The sequence below is a fragment of the Drosophila subpulchrella genome, chromosome 2R, assembly GCF_014743375.2.
Source record: "Drosophila subpulchrella strain 33 F10 #4 breed RU33 chromosome 2R, RU_Dsub_v1.1 Primary Assembly, whole genome shotgun sequence".
NCBI classification, from domain to species: domain Eukaryota; kingdom Metazoa; phylum Arthropoda; class Insecta; order Diptera; family Drosophilidae; genus Drosophila; species Drosophila subpulchrella.
The window spans coordinates 7,101,391-7,120,503 of NC_050611.1; the positions used below are offsets into that span (position 1 = coordinate 7,101,391).

At 40.8% G+C, this 19,113-nt stretch overlaps 4 protein-coding genes across 4 annotated transcripts; 3 read left to right on the plus strand and 1 right to left on the minus strand.

Moving 5' to 3' along the window:
* The first annotated feature begins 456 nt into the window (after positions 1 to 456).
* Positions 457 to 3,389, plus strand: LOC119551411. The gene is made up of 2 exons (XM_037860750.1): positions 457 to 585; positions 646 to 3,389. The coding sequence occupies exon 2, from the start codon at positions 648 to 650 to the stop codon at positions 3,162 to 3,164; it is 2,517 nt and encodes an 838-aa protein (XP_037716678.1). The 5' UTR covers positions 457 to 585; positions 646 to 647; the 3' UTR covers positions 3,165 to 3,389.
* A 101-nt stretch (positions 3,390 to 3,490) lies between these two features.
* Positions 3,491 to 3,673, minus strand: LOC119552142. Its single transcript, XM_037861938.1, has one exon. It carries the CDS (start codon positions 3,671 to 3,673, stop codon positions 3,491 to 3,493), a length of 183 nt encoding a protein of 60 aa, XP_037717866.1.
* Positions 3,674 to 6,134: 2,461 nt separating this feature from the next.
* On the plus strand, positions 6,135 to 7,122 carry LOC119549639 (serine protease grass-like). Its single transcript, XM_037857826.1, has 4 exons — positions 6,135 to 6,357; positions 6,425 to 6,467; positions 6,521 to 6,675; positions 6,731 to 7,122. The coding sequence occupies exons 1-4, from the start codon at positions 6,135 to 6,137 to the stop codon at positions 7,120 to 7,122; spliced, it is 813 nt and encodes a 270-aa protein (XP_037713754.1).
* A 2,397-nt stretch (positions 7,123 to 9,519) lies between these two features.
* LOC119549640 (melanization protease 1-like) lies at positions 9,520 to 18,795 on the plus strand. Its single transcript, XM_037857827.1, has 6 exons — positions 9,520 to 9,742; positions 9,810 to 9,852; positions 9,905 to 10,089; positions 17,976 to 18,018; positions 18,071 to 18,249; positions 18,305 to 18,795. Exons 1-6 carry the CDS (start codon positions 9,520 to 9,522, stop codon positions 18,793 to 18,795), a joined length of 1,164 nt encoding a protein of 387 aa, XP_037713755.1.
* The last annotated feature ends 318 nt before the right edge of the window (positions 18,796 to 19,113 follow it).

Genomic DNA, 19,113 nt, shown 5'->3' on the forward strand with positions numbered 1-19,113 from the left:
TTTTTTAATACTAGTCAAAAATAATATTTACTCTTTAATGTTTTTAATGTATTAAAAATCCAGCTATTCCGGGTTAAGCAGTAGGAAAACCCAAAATTTTTGGTAAATGTTAGAAAACGTTTTATCTTAACATTTCCGTTGAAAGGAGAGGGAGAGCGAATTCGAAATCAGCTGGTGTGTAGAATGTAGAATGTAGAAAATCAAAATGCCCTGGTCAGACTTTTTCGCATTTTTAATTTCAGTGGCGGTTTTCTCACAATAAATTATAAAATATCAAAAATATATATTAATAAATATTTATTTTTATTCGAAAATATCGATGTGTTGAATTTTTGACGTATTTATTACATTACTTTCTTACTTGCACTTACGTGGTTCTTACGTTTGCTGACACTTACGCTTCTCTCACTTACGTTTTTGGCACTTACGTTTCTGGCCCTTACGTTACGTGACAGCGGCCAGTAACATGTGTTTTGTATTGTATTATTCGGAATTTAGAATTATCTATTGAAGAGTGGAATTCTGATTGAAGAAACCCCTTAGCTAGGACTTAAGTGCAACAGGAGGAATCAGCCAGTTCAGCAAGCAAGTTTAATAGTTCACAAACGTGAAGAAAGGCAGTTAACTTATTGATTACTTTTGCAGACATGCCGCGACCCTATCAGAGGGCTGTTAAATTAGCCAAACTCAGTGCCCAGCAAGAGGCCAAAAACGGGGACGATGACTCCGACGACGAGATCGATTTTCCGGAGGATCCTGAGGGAGACAATGGGAATCAGCAAGAGTATCTGGTGCAGACTCTGGACACAGCACCGCATTTCACCTTCGCGGCTGCGAACACTGGAATGCTGGGCCAAATGCTTCACGACCAGGACGAGGATATGGCGCAGGACTTTCCCAACTGCCTGGTGACGATGCCACTGCCAGTGTTCGTGGCCCAAGACGGGCAAACGCCACGTGTGGAAGCCTGCGTCCAAAGACCCCAAGAATACGAAGATTGGAACCGGCAATTGAATAGCTACAACGTCCATTACAAAAAGCGCACCAGTGCGATGAAGCAGCGTGAGCAAAAGCACCGGGAAAACGTCTACGATATCGCCCTGTTCGAGATGGCCGAGCATATTGCCCGGCAGGAGAACCCCTTTTTCCGGGACGTCTACGATTACTATTACACTGGCGGAAACATCAACACGATTCCGTTCGAGGATGGTGGTCACCTGGCCATGCATGTCAGCGGTGATAAGCTGAGGGATCTGAACTTTTCCGAGATCAATAGTGAGGCGGAGTTGTGGCATCCGTTGCATTCGGCGAAAATGGACAACGTTTCCAGCGAATTCTTCGAAATCTTTCCATTGCAGAGATTGCCAACCAATTCCGGCCATAGGTTCCTGGCACGCTCTCTAAAAGAGGTTTCGCTGTACGAGTTGAAGCGAGCAGAGGATCTGGAGTTGGAAGATTACAAAATTATTTGCCATAGCAAGTTCAGCAGTCAGGAAGCTCCATTTACCAGCGCCTCACAATCATTGGGCAATGCTAATACCTTGGCCCTGGCTTGCCAGGATCGCTCTATGCGCTTCGTGGACATGTTGACCCAACAGGATATAGCCAAACATAATGTTCGCCTGCTCAAGGGACTGCAACAAACCACGAGCACCTGGGCACAGCTATTGCCAGCAGATGGTAACACCTTTCACTACCTCTCGCAGCCTGTCCTGCTCACCGTGGATGTGAGATGCGATAAGCCCCTAAATCCTTGCTTCGCCAGCAAAATCTACTCCAGAGCCTGCGAGAGTTTCTCTTGTTTGGCCAAGGGTGTAAACCCCAATCTTCTGTATGTGGCTAGCAATCACAAACTCCACTGCTTGGACATGAGATGTTTGGGTAAGAAACTGGCCGATCGTTCTGTGGTCACCTGGACACATCAAATGACCTATCCGCCCGTTTTTATGGACACATTCGCCCACCGCGAAAGTGAATATGTAGCATTAGCTGGAGCTTTTCCCAGCGATATGCGTATTTGTGAGCTGAAAGGATCTGATGCCCAGTGTGTGGATGAAATGTTCTCACCTGCAATGCCCTTTTCTCCGCCAACCCAAGAAGAAGCTTTAATTGATGCTCGTTTGAGAGGCTTTGTTGATGTCTATTCAGATCTGCCAGAACGGATAAAGACATGCCGCACAGGACTGCGGTTTCATCGATTGGAAGCGGCAAGTGATCAGGCTTTTGCCCAGCTACTAAGTGCAAACAGCTTAGGAGACGTTTATTGCCAAAGACTAACGCTTAGAGACGAAGACGACCATGTCCAGGAGATGAGAACCGGACTCCACACCGCGGAGGCCATCAGTTACACTGCCAAGATCATCCAGGAGCGCGTACAACGCCAGAGTCTCCGTTGCTGCGAGGTACAGAGGATACCGGAAATTAGAGAAATATTTCGTGAAGCCGCAAAAAGGTCGAAGCCGGATGAAAAACCTGTTATAGTAGAGGAAATCGAAATTGACTATGGAATAGAAGATACAGATTTGTCAGAGGACGAAAGCCAAAACACCGAAAAAACTGGAAAAGAACCAACGAAATCCGAAAGCAAAGGGAAAAAGAAACACAAAAAGAAATCCAAGGAGAAACCAAAACAGCAGCCTAAAAAGAAAAATCCCGGTAAAGTAAATATAAAAAAAGACAAGGGTATAAACCGCGGTCCGTGGCAAAAGTCCGCTTACAAATTGTCTCACTACACGGACATCTTGTCGGTCCGTTTACTAGCAATATGGAATATGGAGGAGTTTGATAACACAAGAGATGTGAATAGAGAAATGTTCCATGAGCGCTTGCAGGATAAGGAATTGGAGCCGGAGAAACGCATGGCCGATTGGCTAAACCAGCTGCCCAGCCAGCCAGAGAACATCCAAGGAGACGAGTTGACGGAGGGGAATCCCGAACTGGTGCCGGGAACGAAGCTTCCCAAGCTATACGCCGCCACTACAGCAGAGTACTTAGAGATGAATGGGCACATTAAGGAACAACCAATTTCTCCCAAAAAGGAATTGCCTGTCACCTTTAGGCACCAGCATTCGGTTCTCCTGCCCGGGCAGAATACTATAATCGAGGGGGATCTTAATCCCAGGCCCGCTAAGAGACCCAAGATCAAGCACGTCATGGGGTTCTAGCATACGTTCGAGTTAGTCAGTTTGAATCTAGCCTTACTCTTAGTCCAGTAAATATCTCAGTAATTTGACGAATTATGCTGCTTTAAAAAGTATAATCATTTTAGTTACAACTTAAGCCATAAGAAGGTAGAATCAGCCATTTAAATAAAGTCGTTATTTTTCGTTTATAAATATATACCATAAGAAAATTTCTAAAATGTAATAAATATACATTTTCAAATACCATTTTTAAATATTGTTTCAATTTTGACTTGGGCCACAATACGTAGCCACATGATCTTTAGACTTGCTCATGCCCCAAACTGCGCTGCATATTATGTATCAACCTATACTCGCCATTTTCGATTAAGGTCACTCGTTGAGGATATATCTCCACCCAGATCGGCTTCGTAAGCTGGATTCACGATTCCCACGATTGGCTCCACCACAAATCGATCTTTTCTGCGTTTAAGGGCGTATCCTATGGATTGGTTAGCCATATTGGGTCTATCTTGATTTATTTGCAGCATTATATTTTGGTTATTTTTTTTGACCACACACAACCGTTTTGAGAGTGCTACGGATTTCGACTGATTTTCAATTAATTTGGGCAGCTTGCACTTAATTGATTCGATCTAGCTATCGCTCGTCGGCGTTCAGTGGGGCGTAAAACGAACCAAGGGTGACACTTTCATAGGAGTGCCCATCGATAGAATATATACATAGAATAGAATGAGCTGAGCTCGGTCGGACATCAAGCCAAAGCTGCAAAAAGTTGGTTAAGCTTATCTTAAACTAAATACAGCACGTCGATGAACAAAATGGCACTTACGGAATAATATTCTTATATAATATGTTCTATGTACCTACATACATATATAGTAGTGACTTGCATTCGTTGAAAAGTAGATAACATGTAGAAGAAAGCGTTTCCGACCCTATAAAGTACCTATGTATATTTTTGATTCCTCGCGAACTATCAAGTTTTAAAGTTGGGGTTAGATGATTTTGAAGATTTAAGCTTTATTTATTTACCTACCTATGAACCAATCGCACTATTGTTTTTTAAGTTATGGGTAACTAAGTTAAAAGGGCTTTTCATGGTCAGTGGAAATATAGGAATTTTAAAAATGACTGAAAGATCGCTACATCGGCCAGCTTCTGTTTTTCCACCACACTCTTATGTATGGACTATATATATTCATATATGAGCCGTTCTTAAATGGACGACTTCCCGTCTCAGGTAGACAGACAGGTGGTTATTATTACTGCTATAGTAAAATATTTATTTTATTTATTTACCATTTTATTTATTTATTTGTTTATATCCTAGCGCTACAAGTGCACACTTATAATTATCGCGCTAGTCACATTGAGTTGATATTTTATATTATTATTATTTTTAAATCATTTAAACAATTTCTCTCGCTCTCTTAATTAATATTAATGACTAACATCAAATTTTCTTAGTTACTATTGTTATTGTTTTTAATATATTTTTTTATTTTATTTCATTTCATTTAATTTTTATACTTATCTGTACTGGTATTTTAAAAGATCTTTAACTTTATTGTAAAATTGAGTTGCGCTCCTAATTGTTTTGTACTGGTGCGGTAGATTGTTCCATAACCGGATACCATTTATTAAAAATTGCCTTCTGGAACACAGTGTTTGTATTCGAGGGCATATCTACCGCACCAATACAAAACCGCACCAATACAAAACCGCACCAATACAAAACCCCAAAAAAAAAACATTTGATTTTGGATAATACTAACATGGTAACAATTTGGGGGCACATTTATCCAAAGGATAAATGTGAAGTAAAACATTATAGAATCTATAAGAAATAGTCAAGAGGTCAAGAGTCATACTTTTTATACCCGTTACTCGTAGAGTAAAAGGGTATACTAGATTCGTCGGAAAGTATGTAACAGGCAGAAGGAAGCGTTTCCGACCCCATAAAGTATATATATTCTTGATCAGGATCACTAGCCGAGTCGATCTAGCCATGTCCGTCTGTCCGTCTGTCCGTCTGTCCGTCTGTCCGTCTGTCCGTCTGTCCGTCTGTCCGTCTGTCCGGATGAACGCTGAGATCTCGGAAACTATGAGAGCTAGGCTATTGAGATTTGGCGAGCAGATTCCTGAGCTTCTTACGCAGCGCAAGTTTGTTTCAGTAGAGTGCCACGCCCACTCTAACGCCCACAAACCGCCCAAAACTGTGGCTCCTACAGTTTTGATGTTAGATAGAAAATTTTAACTGAAATGTATTAGTCTTGTCCATACCTATCGATTGACCCAAAAAAAATTTTTCTACGCCCACTCTAACGCCCACAAACCTCCCAAGAAAAAAAGCTATGACGTCAGAGCCAGACAGTGCGAAATGTTTTTACGCGTGTATGTGTGTGTATGTAAATAGTTGTCAGCCGAACTTAGCGGCAAAGAGAAAAGCACTGCCGGCGCTCAGAGAGAGCAAAGTGCGCGGCTAACTTATTCTATTGAACAATGAATTTGTCACGCCTACCCTGACGCACGCAACGCTTAAATCTGTCTTCCGCCGGTAGGTGGCGCATTTAAATCTCGCTTTGCTGCTTGCATATCTCCATTTCCCTTTGGTCGCTTAAGCTGAGTAACGGGTATCTGATAGTCGAGGTACTCGACTATAGCGTTCTCCCTTGTTTATATGTGTAGTTATTAAACTATATATTCCTCATCTGTTAATGGCGTATTCAAAGCATAACATGATTCATTTATTTTAAGAACGTATACTTAACTTTATAAATATAAATTAATGAATTCATTGTAAAATATGTACAAAAAAATTTGATTAAAATCACAAATGCGTAACCATACAAATTATCGGTTACGTCACTTTTTATTTAGAGTTTCATAATTAGTTTCAAAAGTTTTTCTAAACAAATGACGATAAGCTTCTACTGTACTATAAAAGAAAAGCGAGCAGAACAACTCTCATTCAGTCGTCGCAAAATCATGAAGAAAGTATTAGCGGTAATTGCAGTCCTGGTCAGCCCATTCCTTGTGGCTGAAAAAGGATCTGCCTCCCTGCTCGATAGCAATTGCGCTACATTAAATCAAAACAAGTTTCTTAGGAAAATTGCTGGAGGTTCTGATGCCGGCAGATTCTCGAATCCATGGATGGTTAGGGTGATGGTAACGGGAAAACTAAAGTGTGGCGGCTCCCTTATCACCTCTCGTAATTATTTTATTCTATTAATTTAATTCATTTAAATTTAACCCAATACGTTCGTAATCGTTTGCAGGTTTTGTATTGACGGCAGCGCATTGCGTTTCTAATGGAAATATGTAGGTGCAACTTTTTAATTTATATTTAGGGATACGCTAATTGTCATTTACAGGACGGTGCGCTTAGGAGAATACGACACGCGGAATCCCAGAAGAGGTATCGAAGTTAATGTAGATAGGAAAATGTTTCTCCAAAAGTACAAAGAATCGTACGACGAACAGTATGACATAGGCCTACTTCGAATGGCGAAAGTGGTGCCGTTCTCAGGTAATTTTATGTGATAACGATCAATGATCTTCTAAACTAAAGATATTTTATTTAGTTCATATAAGACCGATATGCCTCCCCTTTAATGTGGAAATACCAAATATTTCACGATTTAAGGTCAGTGGCTGGGGTAGGCTTCAAAATGGTACAATGAGTCACATTCTGCAGACCGCTACTGTATATGCTAAGGATCGTCAGCAATGTGCCAAGAAATTTTTTCGTACGGTTGATAAAACCCAGATTTGCGCCGGAAGTATTGGAAGTGACTCTTGCGATGGGGATTCTGGAGGCCCTTTGTTCGCATATATAGATTACTTTGGACAGGTTCGACCCATTCAAATCGGAATTGTCAGCTATGGATTAATAGACTGTAAAGGTTTAACTGTTTACACAAATGTGTCGCACTATATGAACGAGATTATGAATGTTTTGGTTCGCAACTCATAAGTTTAAAGCAGCGGTCGGCACGGAATACAATGACATTTTCACTTTTAACGAATGTAACTACTGCTGTTCTACGCTGTTCGTGTGCCGGCAGAGCTGTTCCTTATGTCCCCTTAATGGGACCTTGCCGATCGCTGATCTTTTAAAGGGTTAGTCTCATCATTTATGTAAGATAATGTCTGTTAAAGCCAAAAAGAAAAACTTCGGTTTTTTTGCATTTTATTTTATTATTTTCGAATACAAATTAAGATGATGTAATACATTTTTTAAAAGCTAAGAATCAGATCCTAAAAAATGTTTAGAGATAAGAAATCTTATAATATGTATTTCCGAGTAATTTTTCAGTATGTGTGGTGTAAAATCAATTGGAACAATATAACTACAGAATGGTTGATTTTACCAACAAATTTTTGTAACCAAGAACTTTATTTGGCTAAAAGCAGGGCTCAAAATGCTGATACATTTGTAGTTTTAACTATTTTTTATTGCTACGAGAGTAATTTCTATGAAGCTTGGAGCAAACCATTTTCGTAAAGCTACATACAGAATACTAAAGGGACCCGTAGCAATATTTAAAACTATAGATATACCCTTTACCCTCAGAGTAAAGGGATATATCAGATTCGTCTGAAAGTATGTAGGTAGAAGGAAGCGTTACCGACCCTATAAGTGTATATATTCTTGTCGACCTATCCATGTCCGTCTGTCCGTCCGTCCGTATGAACGCTGAGATCTTAAAAACTATAAAAGCTAGAATTTTGGGACTTCCAAGTCGGACCATAAGTCTTGTGGTGACCAAAATCCATATAGAATTCTGTGTGTTACTGGGAGATCATCCCCGGTTCCGCAGGTGGTAAGCGAGAGATTCTAGTACTGAATACGTCGCTACTACTGGCTCTATAGAATTCCACAGTCATTGCTTGTGATACATTCTTTGTGCTATTTCCCTTAAGGGATATGTGAACAATACATCAAGTGCGCAAAAGTTAAAGTAGTGTTTTGTTATATGAATGGAAATATTTCCAGAAGTCATTTCGAATTTCCGTGCTCTCTAGAGACCATAAAATACCAATAAAAAATTCTTTCTAGAATTTCCTTTGGTACCGCTAGGCGGTCATTACCAGAATTCCCCCAAGAATCGGGCAGTGAGGCGGTCGCCACCAGAATTACCCTGGACAGCTACGTGTAAAAGTGAATGAAGGTTTTCTGGATGTGGAGACTAGGTCCCTCTGCCCATTTCCGTACGAAAATAGAAGTCTTTTCTGCAACTAAAGTCCTACTGGGTTGGCATGCAGATTCTTAAGCTTCTGCTTAGCTAAAGTTTATTTCAGCACCACTCTAAGGCCCAAACAGTTAGACCTGTCAGGCGCCCACATTTTTAAATATTTCATTTATTTAAAAATAAAAATTTAAATGACACTTTGTTTATATTATCAATCCTCATCTACATGCCAAACAAATTTTGGGAACAGTAGCTAGTAGTAAAATCTCCATCTCCCTCGTACTCCCCTTTCCTGAGTAACGGGTGTTTGATAGTCGATGGCATCGTCTAAAGCGTTATCCTTAGATATTATATAGAATTCTATGCTTCGAAAAAAACTATATTATAAAATAATACTATGGCTCCTTACAGATTTCTGTTTGTGTACTTTCACAATGCTTTGCTCTGGCAATAGTAAAACATTTTAGTAGTTACTACTGCTGGTACGAAGTAGTACTTTCAAATCTTGGTGAAAAGAAATATAATGGTTAAAAATAAATATACAATTAAAATAATAGAATTCCACAACGGCTAAAAATAAATGTTAAAAACTTTATCAACTGTTAAATCAAATATTGCAAACATTGTTCTTGTACAAAATGCGGACAGCCAGAAGAAACTTAAGTACTTATATTTTATTTTTAGTTCATTTCATCATAGGAAATATATATACTGTATAAGACTTAATTCTACAGAAATAAAATATATATAAGCAATAAATTATATTATTATACATAATTTATTTACTTTTTATCTTTAAACTTTTCCTTAAAATTTAGGTTTTTTAAGTTTAAATATTTTTGTAATTCAATGAAAACGTTATGAAATGTTAAATCATTCAATAATTAATAATATTTCGTTCAAGTTACGGCTTATTTCCTACATTTTGGTAATGATTTTAATTTTTTCCTATTCAATTAAGGTATTTGTGATAAAAAAAAACGGTTCGTTTGCAAACGAACGCGGTTGATGATTAAGATTGTTGGGCAGTTCAGAAGAAAAATATTTTATATTTATGCAAATATTCCCTCTTTTTAGAGCTCAACTTTCTTTTAAATTGTTTTCCAAAGACTTGGTGATAAGGAATTCCTATAAAAGAATCGGGTGCAGAATTCGACTCACTCAGTCTTTCAAATACCATGCAGAGATTTATAGGGGTTTTTGCGGTCCTGGCCTGCCTGTTTCTTGGGACTGAAAACGGATCAGCCTTCTTGCTGGAAAGCAAATGCGGAAAGTCAAATCGTTCCGAAAATTATGGGCTGATTAGTGGAGGTCAAAATGCAGGCATACTCTCGAATCCATGGATGGTATTGATAATAATAAGGGGTAGTCCATATTGTGGCGGCTCTCTAATCACTTCTCGTAAGTATCTTAGCCTAAAAAGTAATTTCATTTAAAATTAATCCAATACGTTCGTAATCTTTTGCAGGATTCGTTCTGACGGCAGCGCATTGCATATCTCCTTTTTACACGTAAGTGCATTAGTTACGATTTTCGTTGAAATACCCCAATTTCCCTTTATAGGATCGTGAGATTGGGCGATTACCTAACGGTGAATCCTGAGGATGATTGCTCTACGGGTATCTGCATACCAAGAGCCTATATTAAACATGTCGATAAGAAAATACCTCACGCAGATTTTAACAAATTCCCAAACCAACAGTATGATATAGCCCTGCTTCGAATGGCTGATGTGGTAGAGTTCTCAGGTAATTCCATAGGCTCGCCACAAAGTACCTCCAAACTTAAAAACTTTTTCTTTAGACTATGTGAGGCCGATATGCCTTCTTTTCAACGCACAAATGGAAAATGTTTCACTATTTAACCTTACCGGCTGGGGTAAGCGTGAAGATGGTGAAATGAGCCGCGTTCTACAAAAAGCAACTGTATCTAAATATGATCGTTCGCAATGTAGCCAGAAATATGAAGAAACGGTTGATGAGACCCAGATTTGTGCCGGAAGTTATAGCAGTGACTCTTGTGATGGGGATTCTGGCGGCCCGTTAAGCGCAGAGGTTTATTACAAAGGAGAGTTTCGGCCCTTTCAGTACGGCATTGTCAGCTATGGAAAACCCCAATGTTCAGGTGGAGGATTAGGTGTTTACACAAATGTTACAAGCTTTACGAACTGGATTAGGGATGCTTTGCTGCACTACTCCTCAGATTAGATGATGAGGCTCTTAAAATTGGTAATTTACTACCACTTACGTTAATGTTTTTTTAAAGAAAAGAATCAACATTAAGTTTTTGCATTATACTAATTTTTTATTATTAATATTATAAATAAATAATTAAAGTTGCAGTAATAAAGCTTAAAAAAATAAAAATATGCTTATTTATCATTCAATAACTTTAAACAGCTCATTAGCCGTTTGAATGAATTCCGAATAAAGGTTTCAGTAAATTTGGTGTACAGGGGTCAATTCTCAGAAAAACTTAAATTTTTCGATAAAAAACTGAAGTATGTATAATTCCGTATTTCTTTTCTTCTTATCATGCACCGTTTACTTCTTAGGTCCAAAGTTTGAAGCACCTTTTGTTGAAGAAAATTACAACTGAAGACTTGTTTGAGTATCTTAGATGGAACAATCACTCAAAAGACAATTAACATAATATCCTTTCAATAAATATTTTTTAGGTTTTTACAATAAAAATTAAGTAATTTTTCAAACTTTTTTACAATTTACGCTTGACGAGGAATGATTCATATATAATTATATATAGAAACTGCCAATATTTCATTATTTTATAAACTTGAAGTTTCATTGTTCCTTCAATTTTGTGAGTATGAGTAAACGACTCACGGAGACCCCTAATTTTAGTAAAGAGAGTGACATAAATCTGAAAAACGCAATTTGATTCAACTTTAACATTTATCACGCTCTGTGTATTTAAAATGTAAGACAATTTTAAGAACTTTTCAGCATCAAACTTAAAAAAACTAGAAAACTAACGATAAGTACAGACCTGACTGTCGATTGCTCCCAGTAAAAATGTTATGTTATGTTATAAAAACAAGATACAATATACAAATTATGTAACAGAATTTGATATTCAAATATAAAGTCAATAATCAGATTCAACTATAATTCAACTTTTAAATTTAATAAGTCAAATATTCTCCTTACACAAAATAAGTGCAAGTACTCACACATTATTTATAAGCACATATTTTCAATTTTGATAAGAAACATACTTAATTGAAATTGATGAAATTTCCAAGAATTGTGGCGCGGTGTTCATGTTTTATGCCTTAATTTTTAAATAGCAGTTCAAATGAATAACGATTAAAACAAGAGGGAACGTAAATATCGATGCCATCCACTATTTTAATGAGTAATGGGTATTGTTCGTGAACGGTTGCAGTCTTTAATAAGCTCTCATATTTAGGCGCATAATGCCATCTCTATCCTATGTAACATAAATCCGATATACATATATATATATATACTTTTTTCCTTTCTGGCAACGCTGCTACGACGGCGTCTTTTTGTGAAATTCGTATCAGTATCAAATAGGCTTCGCAACTGGCAAGAATAAAATTACATACAGTCCACACATCCAAATCGTTTATATTTCTAACCATATTGCTGGTCCATCGTTCCGGATTCTTGGACAGTTTTGAAGTGCTTTGATTCTCAGGGTAATTGTTTGCAATGGAACAATTAAAATCATTGGTGAAAAGCCGTGCCAGACTCAAGTCCAATATAACACGTGTCTTGGCATGGGCTGAACAAACGGAGATCGCTACACACACAGAGATCGTCACACGGATAGATCTTCTCAACGAAGTTTGGAAGGAGTTCAACCAGTTTAGCGATTGCATTGCGCTTCACGAGGAAGTGGAAGGCTATGTCGATCCGGAGATCGACAATGCGGTTTACGAAGCAAAATACCTAAGGGCAAGCGCTATTCTAAAGGAAAGGAGTAATGATCTTCAACCGGGGACATCTACGGGCAGTGCGAGTGGCAGCAACGGGCTACATTCAAACAACGATGCAATCTTGAACTTGCTGCAACAAAACCAACAACTATTTGAGCGACTTGCTGTAAGTCAGAGCACCCCGAACACGCCTGATCATGTTGGTGATGACGTCACATTAGCGAATTCTCGGAACTCGGTACTCACGGCGAATTCAAATCTAAGCGAATTGCCAAAAATTCAAATCAAACGGTTCTCGGGCAACTACACAGAGTGGCCATCCTTTCAAGACATTTATGAAAGCACAATTCATAACAAACAGCATTTGTCCAACACCCAGAAGTTCCATCACTTAAAAACACTACTCGTTGATGAGGCTGCCAACTTGGTTCGACACTTGGCAATTACGGACACGGCTTACAACACTGCATGGGAACGTCTTAAGGAAAGATACAATCGTCCACGGCACATTGTAAACTCGTTTTTGGAACAGTTTATGAGCCTGCCAACAACTACAAAGATCGATGCAACAGTTCTACGGAGGGTTTCGGACGGAGCAAACGAAATTGTTCGTGGATTGGATGCGGTGAATCAGACGGGACGCGATTGTTGGATCATATATCTAGCCCTGGAAAAACTTGACGCTGACACACGGCGCAGGTGGATTGAGCGCAGCATGGAGACAGACTCACCCACTCTGGAGGAATTCTTCAAGTTTCTCGATTCTCGCTGCGAGGAACTGGAGCTGAGCAAAAGGGAGCTTGCGACTGGAAGCAAGACAACAACACATCCTGACAAGCCAAAAAGGATCACACAATCAATGGTTGCAGTTGAAAGTAGCGGCTGCACCAAATGTAGTTCGACAGAACACACTCTATATGGCTGTCAGCAGTTTCTGGATATGTCTGGACTGCAGAGGCGATCATTTGTGAAGGAGAAATCACTATGCTACAACTGCTTGCGACCTGGTCATGGGGTCAACAGGTGCAAGTCAACATTCAAATGCAGGCAATGCAAAGGAAATCATCACTCTCTTCTTCATGTCCAACCGATTCCACAGGCTAGTGGGAATCTTGCCCAGATAGTGGAGGGGGACGAGCAAAACTTAAGCGCGTCTAACACAAACTCAGTGACACTCAGTCATTTGGCCCAAGGAGCGGGCACCCAAAAGGTTGTATGTGCACAAGGCACTGCAAAATCTACACATCTAACGGAAATCAAACGGAGCATATTACCAACTGCTATGGTGTATGTTAAAAACGCAAACGGTGACCACGTAACATGCCGTCTTCTATTGGACACAGGATCAGAGCTATCTTATGTATCTGAGCGTTGCATCCAAGCTCTCGGATTGACACGGTCGGCATCACGCATTTTGGTTACGGGAATCTCTTCCGTAAAAGCAGACACGACAAGGGGATGCAGCACGCTGCAAATCAAGTCTCGCATATCCAATGATCGTTTGGTTGTCTATGCCCACGTGCTAGGCATAATCACCTCATCTCTGGAACGCCAAAATATCGACGCATCGACACTCGAGGTATTTAAGGATCTGCAGCTGGCAGATACACACTTCAACGCAAACACACCAGTTGATATACTATTGGGAAGCGAACACGTATGGTCAGTGTTCACAGGACGAAAGATGTACGACAACAAGGGTAATCTTATTGCTATTTCGTCGGTATTCGGATGGGTTATCACTTCACTCATCACATCGAACGCAAGCAACGCTATTGCACTAACCACAACAATGGATATCGACAACACGCTACAGAAGTTTTGGGAACTGGAGAACGTTCAAAGCAACACAAAATTGGAACCGGAAGACGAACAGGTCGAGAAGCACTTTCTCGCCACCCACAGTCGCGATGAAAACGGGAAGTATGTCGTGGAACTTCCATTCAACACGGAAAATCCTGAATTTGGAGAAACTCTACATGGAGCTCTTAAACGTTTCAAATCGGTGGAGCGACGACTACAACAAAACGAGCAGCTGCGGACACAGTACGTATTCTTTATGCGGGAGTATATCAACCTGGGGCACATGCGTGAGGTGCCGCCAGAGGAAATCGCTACTGGGAATCAGTTCTTTCTTCCCCACCACCCAGTGCTTGGCCGAAAACTGCGAGTGGTCTTTGATGGATCCTTTCGCGACGCCAATGGTAAGGCCTTAAATGACACTCTTTTCACAGGGCCCAGTATCCAACGCGATTTATTTGCTGTGTGCCTACGCTTTCGAATGTACAAGTTCGCATTCTCAGCGGACATCGTTAAAATGTTCCGCCAAATATGGGTGAACGAAAAGCACAGAAACTACCAGAAGATCGTTTGGAGAGAGGATCCATCCGATCCGATCAAGCATTTCCAATTGTGCACTGTAACCTACGGAACGTCATGTGCGCCATTCCTGGCGGTACGAGTGCTGGAACAACTCGCTGTGGATCATCAAGAGGAATACCCGAATGCTTCAAAAATCCTACTGGAGGATTTTTATGTCGATGATGTCCTTACTGGGTCAAACAATGAGGATGAACTACGTCGAAACCGAGACGAGTTGATTCAGCTGATGTCGTGCGCAAATCTTGAACTCGGGAAATGGGTATCCAATACCTCATTCATACAAACGGATGATACCGACGCACAATCGTCGCCAGTTAAGGTTCTCGGACTACACTGGCATCCTGGGAAAGACACTCTAACGTACAACATAAGTCTAGCAGCAAATCCTGATTGCACAAAGAGACAAGTCTTGTCTGACGTCTCCAGGATATTTGATCCTCTCGGACTCTTGGCACCCATTGTAATCCAATTTAAGATTATTTTCCAAAAACTCTGGCTCTTAAACTTGGATTGGGATGACCCGCTCCCAACTAAACTAGCGGACAACTGGCTGAAGTGGAGAGCAGATCTAGACACTCTACAAAAGTTTCAATTACCACGCTTCGTTGCCAACGACGCAGACAACATCGAGCTCCACGGATTTTCGGATGCCTCAACCAAGGCGTATGCTGCTGTGGTGTACAGCAGAGTTACAAATGACGACGGATCCATCTCGGTGTGCCTTGTGGCTGCGAAGACAAGGGTGGCGCCATTGAAACAACAATCATTGCCACGCCTGGAGCTTTGCGCAGCGCTTCTTCTAAGCCAACTCATTCGTTCGATCTCTTCTGGATTACGCCACAAGAACATAACTGTTTTTGCCTGGTCCGACTCATCAATAGTGCTCTCCTGGTTATCCTATGCACCAGCCCAACTAAAGACTTTTGTTGGAAACCGAACCTCGGAAATCCTTGACACTATTCCTAGGAAGGCCTGGCGGCACGTAGACTCCAAATCAAACCCAGCTGACTGCGCTTCCAGGGGTCTGATGGCTGCTGACCTCATCGACTTCCATTTGTGGTGGAATGGACCTATGTGGCTACGGGACCAGGATCAATACCTGGTAAAGTTGAACGATTCACGATTTGGTTTATCTCTTTCAGACAAACGCATTCAAGGAGAAGTCAAGACAAACTGTTTGGCTACACTGGCTGTTGCAACTCAGGTTCATCCACTCGATGATCTGATCGCACGAGTATCTTCTTGGCTCAAGCTCGTTCACATTGTCGCCTATGTGAAGCGATTCATTCAACGCACACAAAATCCATCCTGCGATAAGGCGTCAAGAGCTCTTACTTTTGAAGAGATTAAGGCAGCAAGGATCATTTGTATAAAACACGCGCAACGCTGTTTTCACGAGGACTATCAATTGCTCCTTGCCAAGAAACCCCTAAGGAACCGATCGCAGCTGGTCAAACTTGCACCAATGATAGACGAAAACGATTTGCTGAGGGTAGGCGGACGACTGCACCAATCGCAATTGTCCCGAGAGGCAAAACACCCAGTTTTGCTACCAAAAACGCACCGCATCTCGAAGCTGATCCTGGAACACGAGCACCGAGTAAATCTTCACCCTGGCGTTTCTTCCCTGTTTGTAATCATTCGTCAGAGATTCTGGATAATTGGAGCACGTAATCTCATTCGCAGAATAACACACGACTGTTTATCCTGCTTTCGTCAACGCTACCACACTGCCCAACAACAAATGGCTGATTTACCCAGCGTGCGTGTCACTCAAGCCCTTCCATTTGTCAATACTGGTTGCGACTATGCAGGTCCAATCTTTCTAAAGGATGCCAAAGTTCGGAAGCCACGTATCAGCAAGGGCTACATTTGCCTGTTTGTCTGCATGGTCACCTCGGCCATACACCTGGAACTTGCCACAGATCTGACAACAGAAACCTTCCTGGCTGCCTTGCGGCGCTTCATATCCCTGCGTGGCAAGTGTAGCAAGATCTACAGCGACAACGGTACAAACTTTATTGGAGCTAAGCGATCCCTCAACGAAATGCAAGAATTGCTTTCATCACAACAACATAAGGACATCGTCACATCCACTCTGGCGGATGATGGAATTCAATGGGTCCTCATTCCCCCTAGATCTCCTCATTGGGGAGGGAAATGGGAGTCGGCAGTTCGCTGTGTCAAACTGCATCTGCGCCGCGTCACCGGCAATTCAACGCTCACCTTCGAACAAATGCGCACCTTGCTTGCTCAAGTCAGCGCAGTGATAAATTCACGTCCCTTGTGCTACACATCGGATACCGAGAACAACTACTTATCACCCGCCCACTTCTTAATTGGGCGACCGTTAACCACCGTTCCAGATCCTGACTTAAGCCACATCCCTGTGGGGCGATTAGGATATTGGCAAAGCATCCAGGCTATGCTTCAAGGATTCTGGAAGAAATGGCATCAGGAGTATCTGACTACTCTGCAACAACGTCCGAAATGGACCACTTCAACACCCAACCTCTCGATTGGTGATGTAGTTATCGTTAAGGAGTCCAATACCCCACCAGCATCTTGGCACATCGCACGGGTTATGGAAACCTATCCAGGGAAGGACAACCTCGTTCGAGCAGTCAAATTGAAGACAACAACTGGAGAGATGATCAGACCGATCACGAAGGTTGCTGTTTTGCCCCATTCAGAAACTGTGTTTCAGGGCGGGCCGGGATGTTCGTGAACGGTTGCAGTCTTTAATAAGCTCTCATATTTAGGCGCATAATGCCATCTCTATCCTATGTAACATAAATCCGATATACATATATATATATATACTTTTTTCCTTTCTGGCAACGCTGCTACGACGGCGTCTTTTTGTGAAATTCGTATCAGTATCAAATAGGCTTCGCAACTGGCAAGAATAAAATTACATACAGTCCACACATCCAAATCGTTTATATTTCTAACCAGGTATAGTTAAGACTCATTGGTGATAAGAATTCCTATTTAAGAATCGGGTGCAGAATTCGACTCACTCAGTATTTCAAATACCATGCAGATATTTATAGGGGTTTTTGCGGTCCTGGCCTGCTTGTTTCTTGGGACTGAAAACGGATCGGCCTTGTTGCTGGAAAATCAATGCGGAAAGTCAAATCGTATCGAAAGTTGTCCGATGATTGGTGGGGGTGAAAATGAAAGCATTTTCTCGAATCCATGGATGGTATCGATATTTGTAGATAGTAAGCAATTCTGTGGCGGCTCTCTAATCACTTCTCGTAAGTATCTTACCCTAAAATGTATTTTAATTTGAAATTAATCCAATACGTTCGCAATCTTTTGCAGGTTTCGTTCTGACGGCAGCGCATTGCATAGTTCATAATTACACGTAAGTGCATTAGTTAAAATTTTAGTTGTAATACTCCAATTTTCCTTTATAGGACCGTGCGATTGGGCGCTGACCAGAATCCTCATACGGATTGCTCTATAGGTAATACCACATCAAGAGCCTATTTTAAAAATGTCGATAAGAAATTGCGTCACAAAAACTTCGGTACAGCCCCAGGCGGTCGGTATGATATAGGCCTGCTTCGAATAGATTCTGTGGTGATGTTCACAGGTAATTCCATGGGTTCTTTACAAACTACCTTCTAACTTAAAACCTTTTTCTTTAGACTATGTCAGGCCGATAAGCCTCCTCGTCAATGCAAAAATGGAAGATGTTTTAAGATTTAAAGTCACCGGCTGGGGTAGGCGTGAGGATGGTAATATGAGTAGCGTTCTACAAAAAACAACTCTAAATAGAATTGATCGTCAATACTGTGATCGCAAATTTAGTACGACGATTGATCACACACAGATTTGTACTGGCAGTTACACTAGTGAAACCTGCTTTGGAGACTCTGGAGGTCCTTTAAGCGCAGAGGTTTCTTACGAAGGACAACTTCGTCCGTTTCTGTACGGTGTGGTCAGCTATGGATCTCAATTTTGTACAACTGGAGGTGTAGATGTTCACACAAATGTGGAAAAATTTATGGACTGGATTCAGAGGGCTGTGGTCGTCTTTTACACTGAAAAATATCCTGCTCCAAAATTTATGGACTGGATTCTGAGTGCTGTGGTCGTCATTTACACTGAAAAATATCCTGCTACAAATGTAGAATAAAAATAATCACCAAATAATAAAGTACGTAATGAACATTTAATTGACAAAATTACTTTCATTTTATAAAATGTGGCTTGATTTGATTGTCCAATCAAATAATTAGCTTTCTAAATAAAGCCCCACCCACAAATAAAATCAGCGCCTGCGCCCTGGGAAAAGTAGGCGTGTTCTAGTGTTTCGGCAACATTGTAGCTAAAGGACTACCAGCAACATGCAAAATGTAAACTTGTGCCACAAACACCTTTTAGTTTAAATTGAAAAATTGCTCGAGAAGGTTGTGTGACCTCTGTGCTCCATATATTTTCGGTTTTTGGTTAA

What these genes read in the sequence shown, in the direction of transcription:
- LOC119552142 (XM_037861938.1), bottom strand. Translation starts at nt 3,673, where the DNA reads ATGCTGCAAATAAATCAAGATAGACCCAATATGGCTAACCAATCCATA.
- LOC119549639 (XM_037857826.1), top strand. Translation starts at nt 6,135, where the DNA reads ATGAAGAAAGTATTAGCGGTAATTGCAGTCCTGGTCAGCCCATTCCTT. An exon ending in CGGCTCCCTTATCACCTCTC is followed by an intron (nt 6,358 to 6,424) that starts GTAATTATTTTA and finishes AATCGTTTGCAG; the next exon opens with GTTTTGTATTGACGGCAGCG. An exon ending in GAAAGTGGTGCCGTTCTCAG is followed by an intron (nt 6,676 to 6,730) that starts GTAATTTTATGT and finishes TATTTTATTTAG; the next exon opens with TTCATATAAGACCGATATGC.
- LOC119549640 (XM_037857827.1), top strand. Translation starts at nt 9,520, where the DNA reads ATGCAGAGATTTATAGGGGTTTTTGCGGTCCTGGCCTGCCTGTTTCTT. An exon ending in TGCATAGTTCATAATTACAC is followed by an intron (nt 18,019 to 18,070) that starts GTAAGTGCATTA and finishes TTTCCTTTATAG; the next exon opens with GACCGTGCGATTGGGCGCTG. An exon ending in TTCTGTGGTGATGTTCACAG is followed by an intron (nt 18,250 to 18,304) that starts GTAATTCCATGG and finishes CTTTTTCTTTAG; the next exon opens with ACTATGTCAGGCCGATAAGC.
- LOC119551411 (XM_037860750.1), top strand. Translation starts at nt 648, where the DNA reads ATGCCGCGACCCTATCAGAGGGCTGTTAAATTAGCCAAACTCAGTGCC.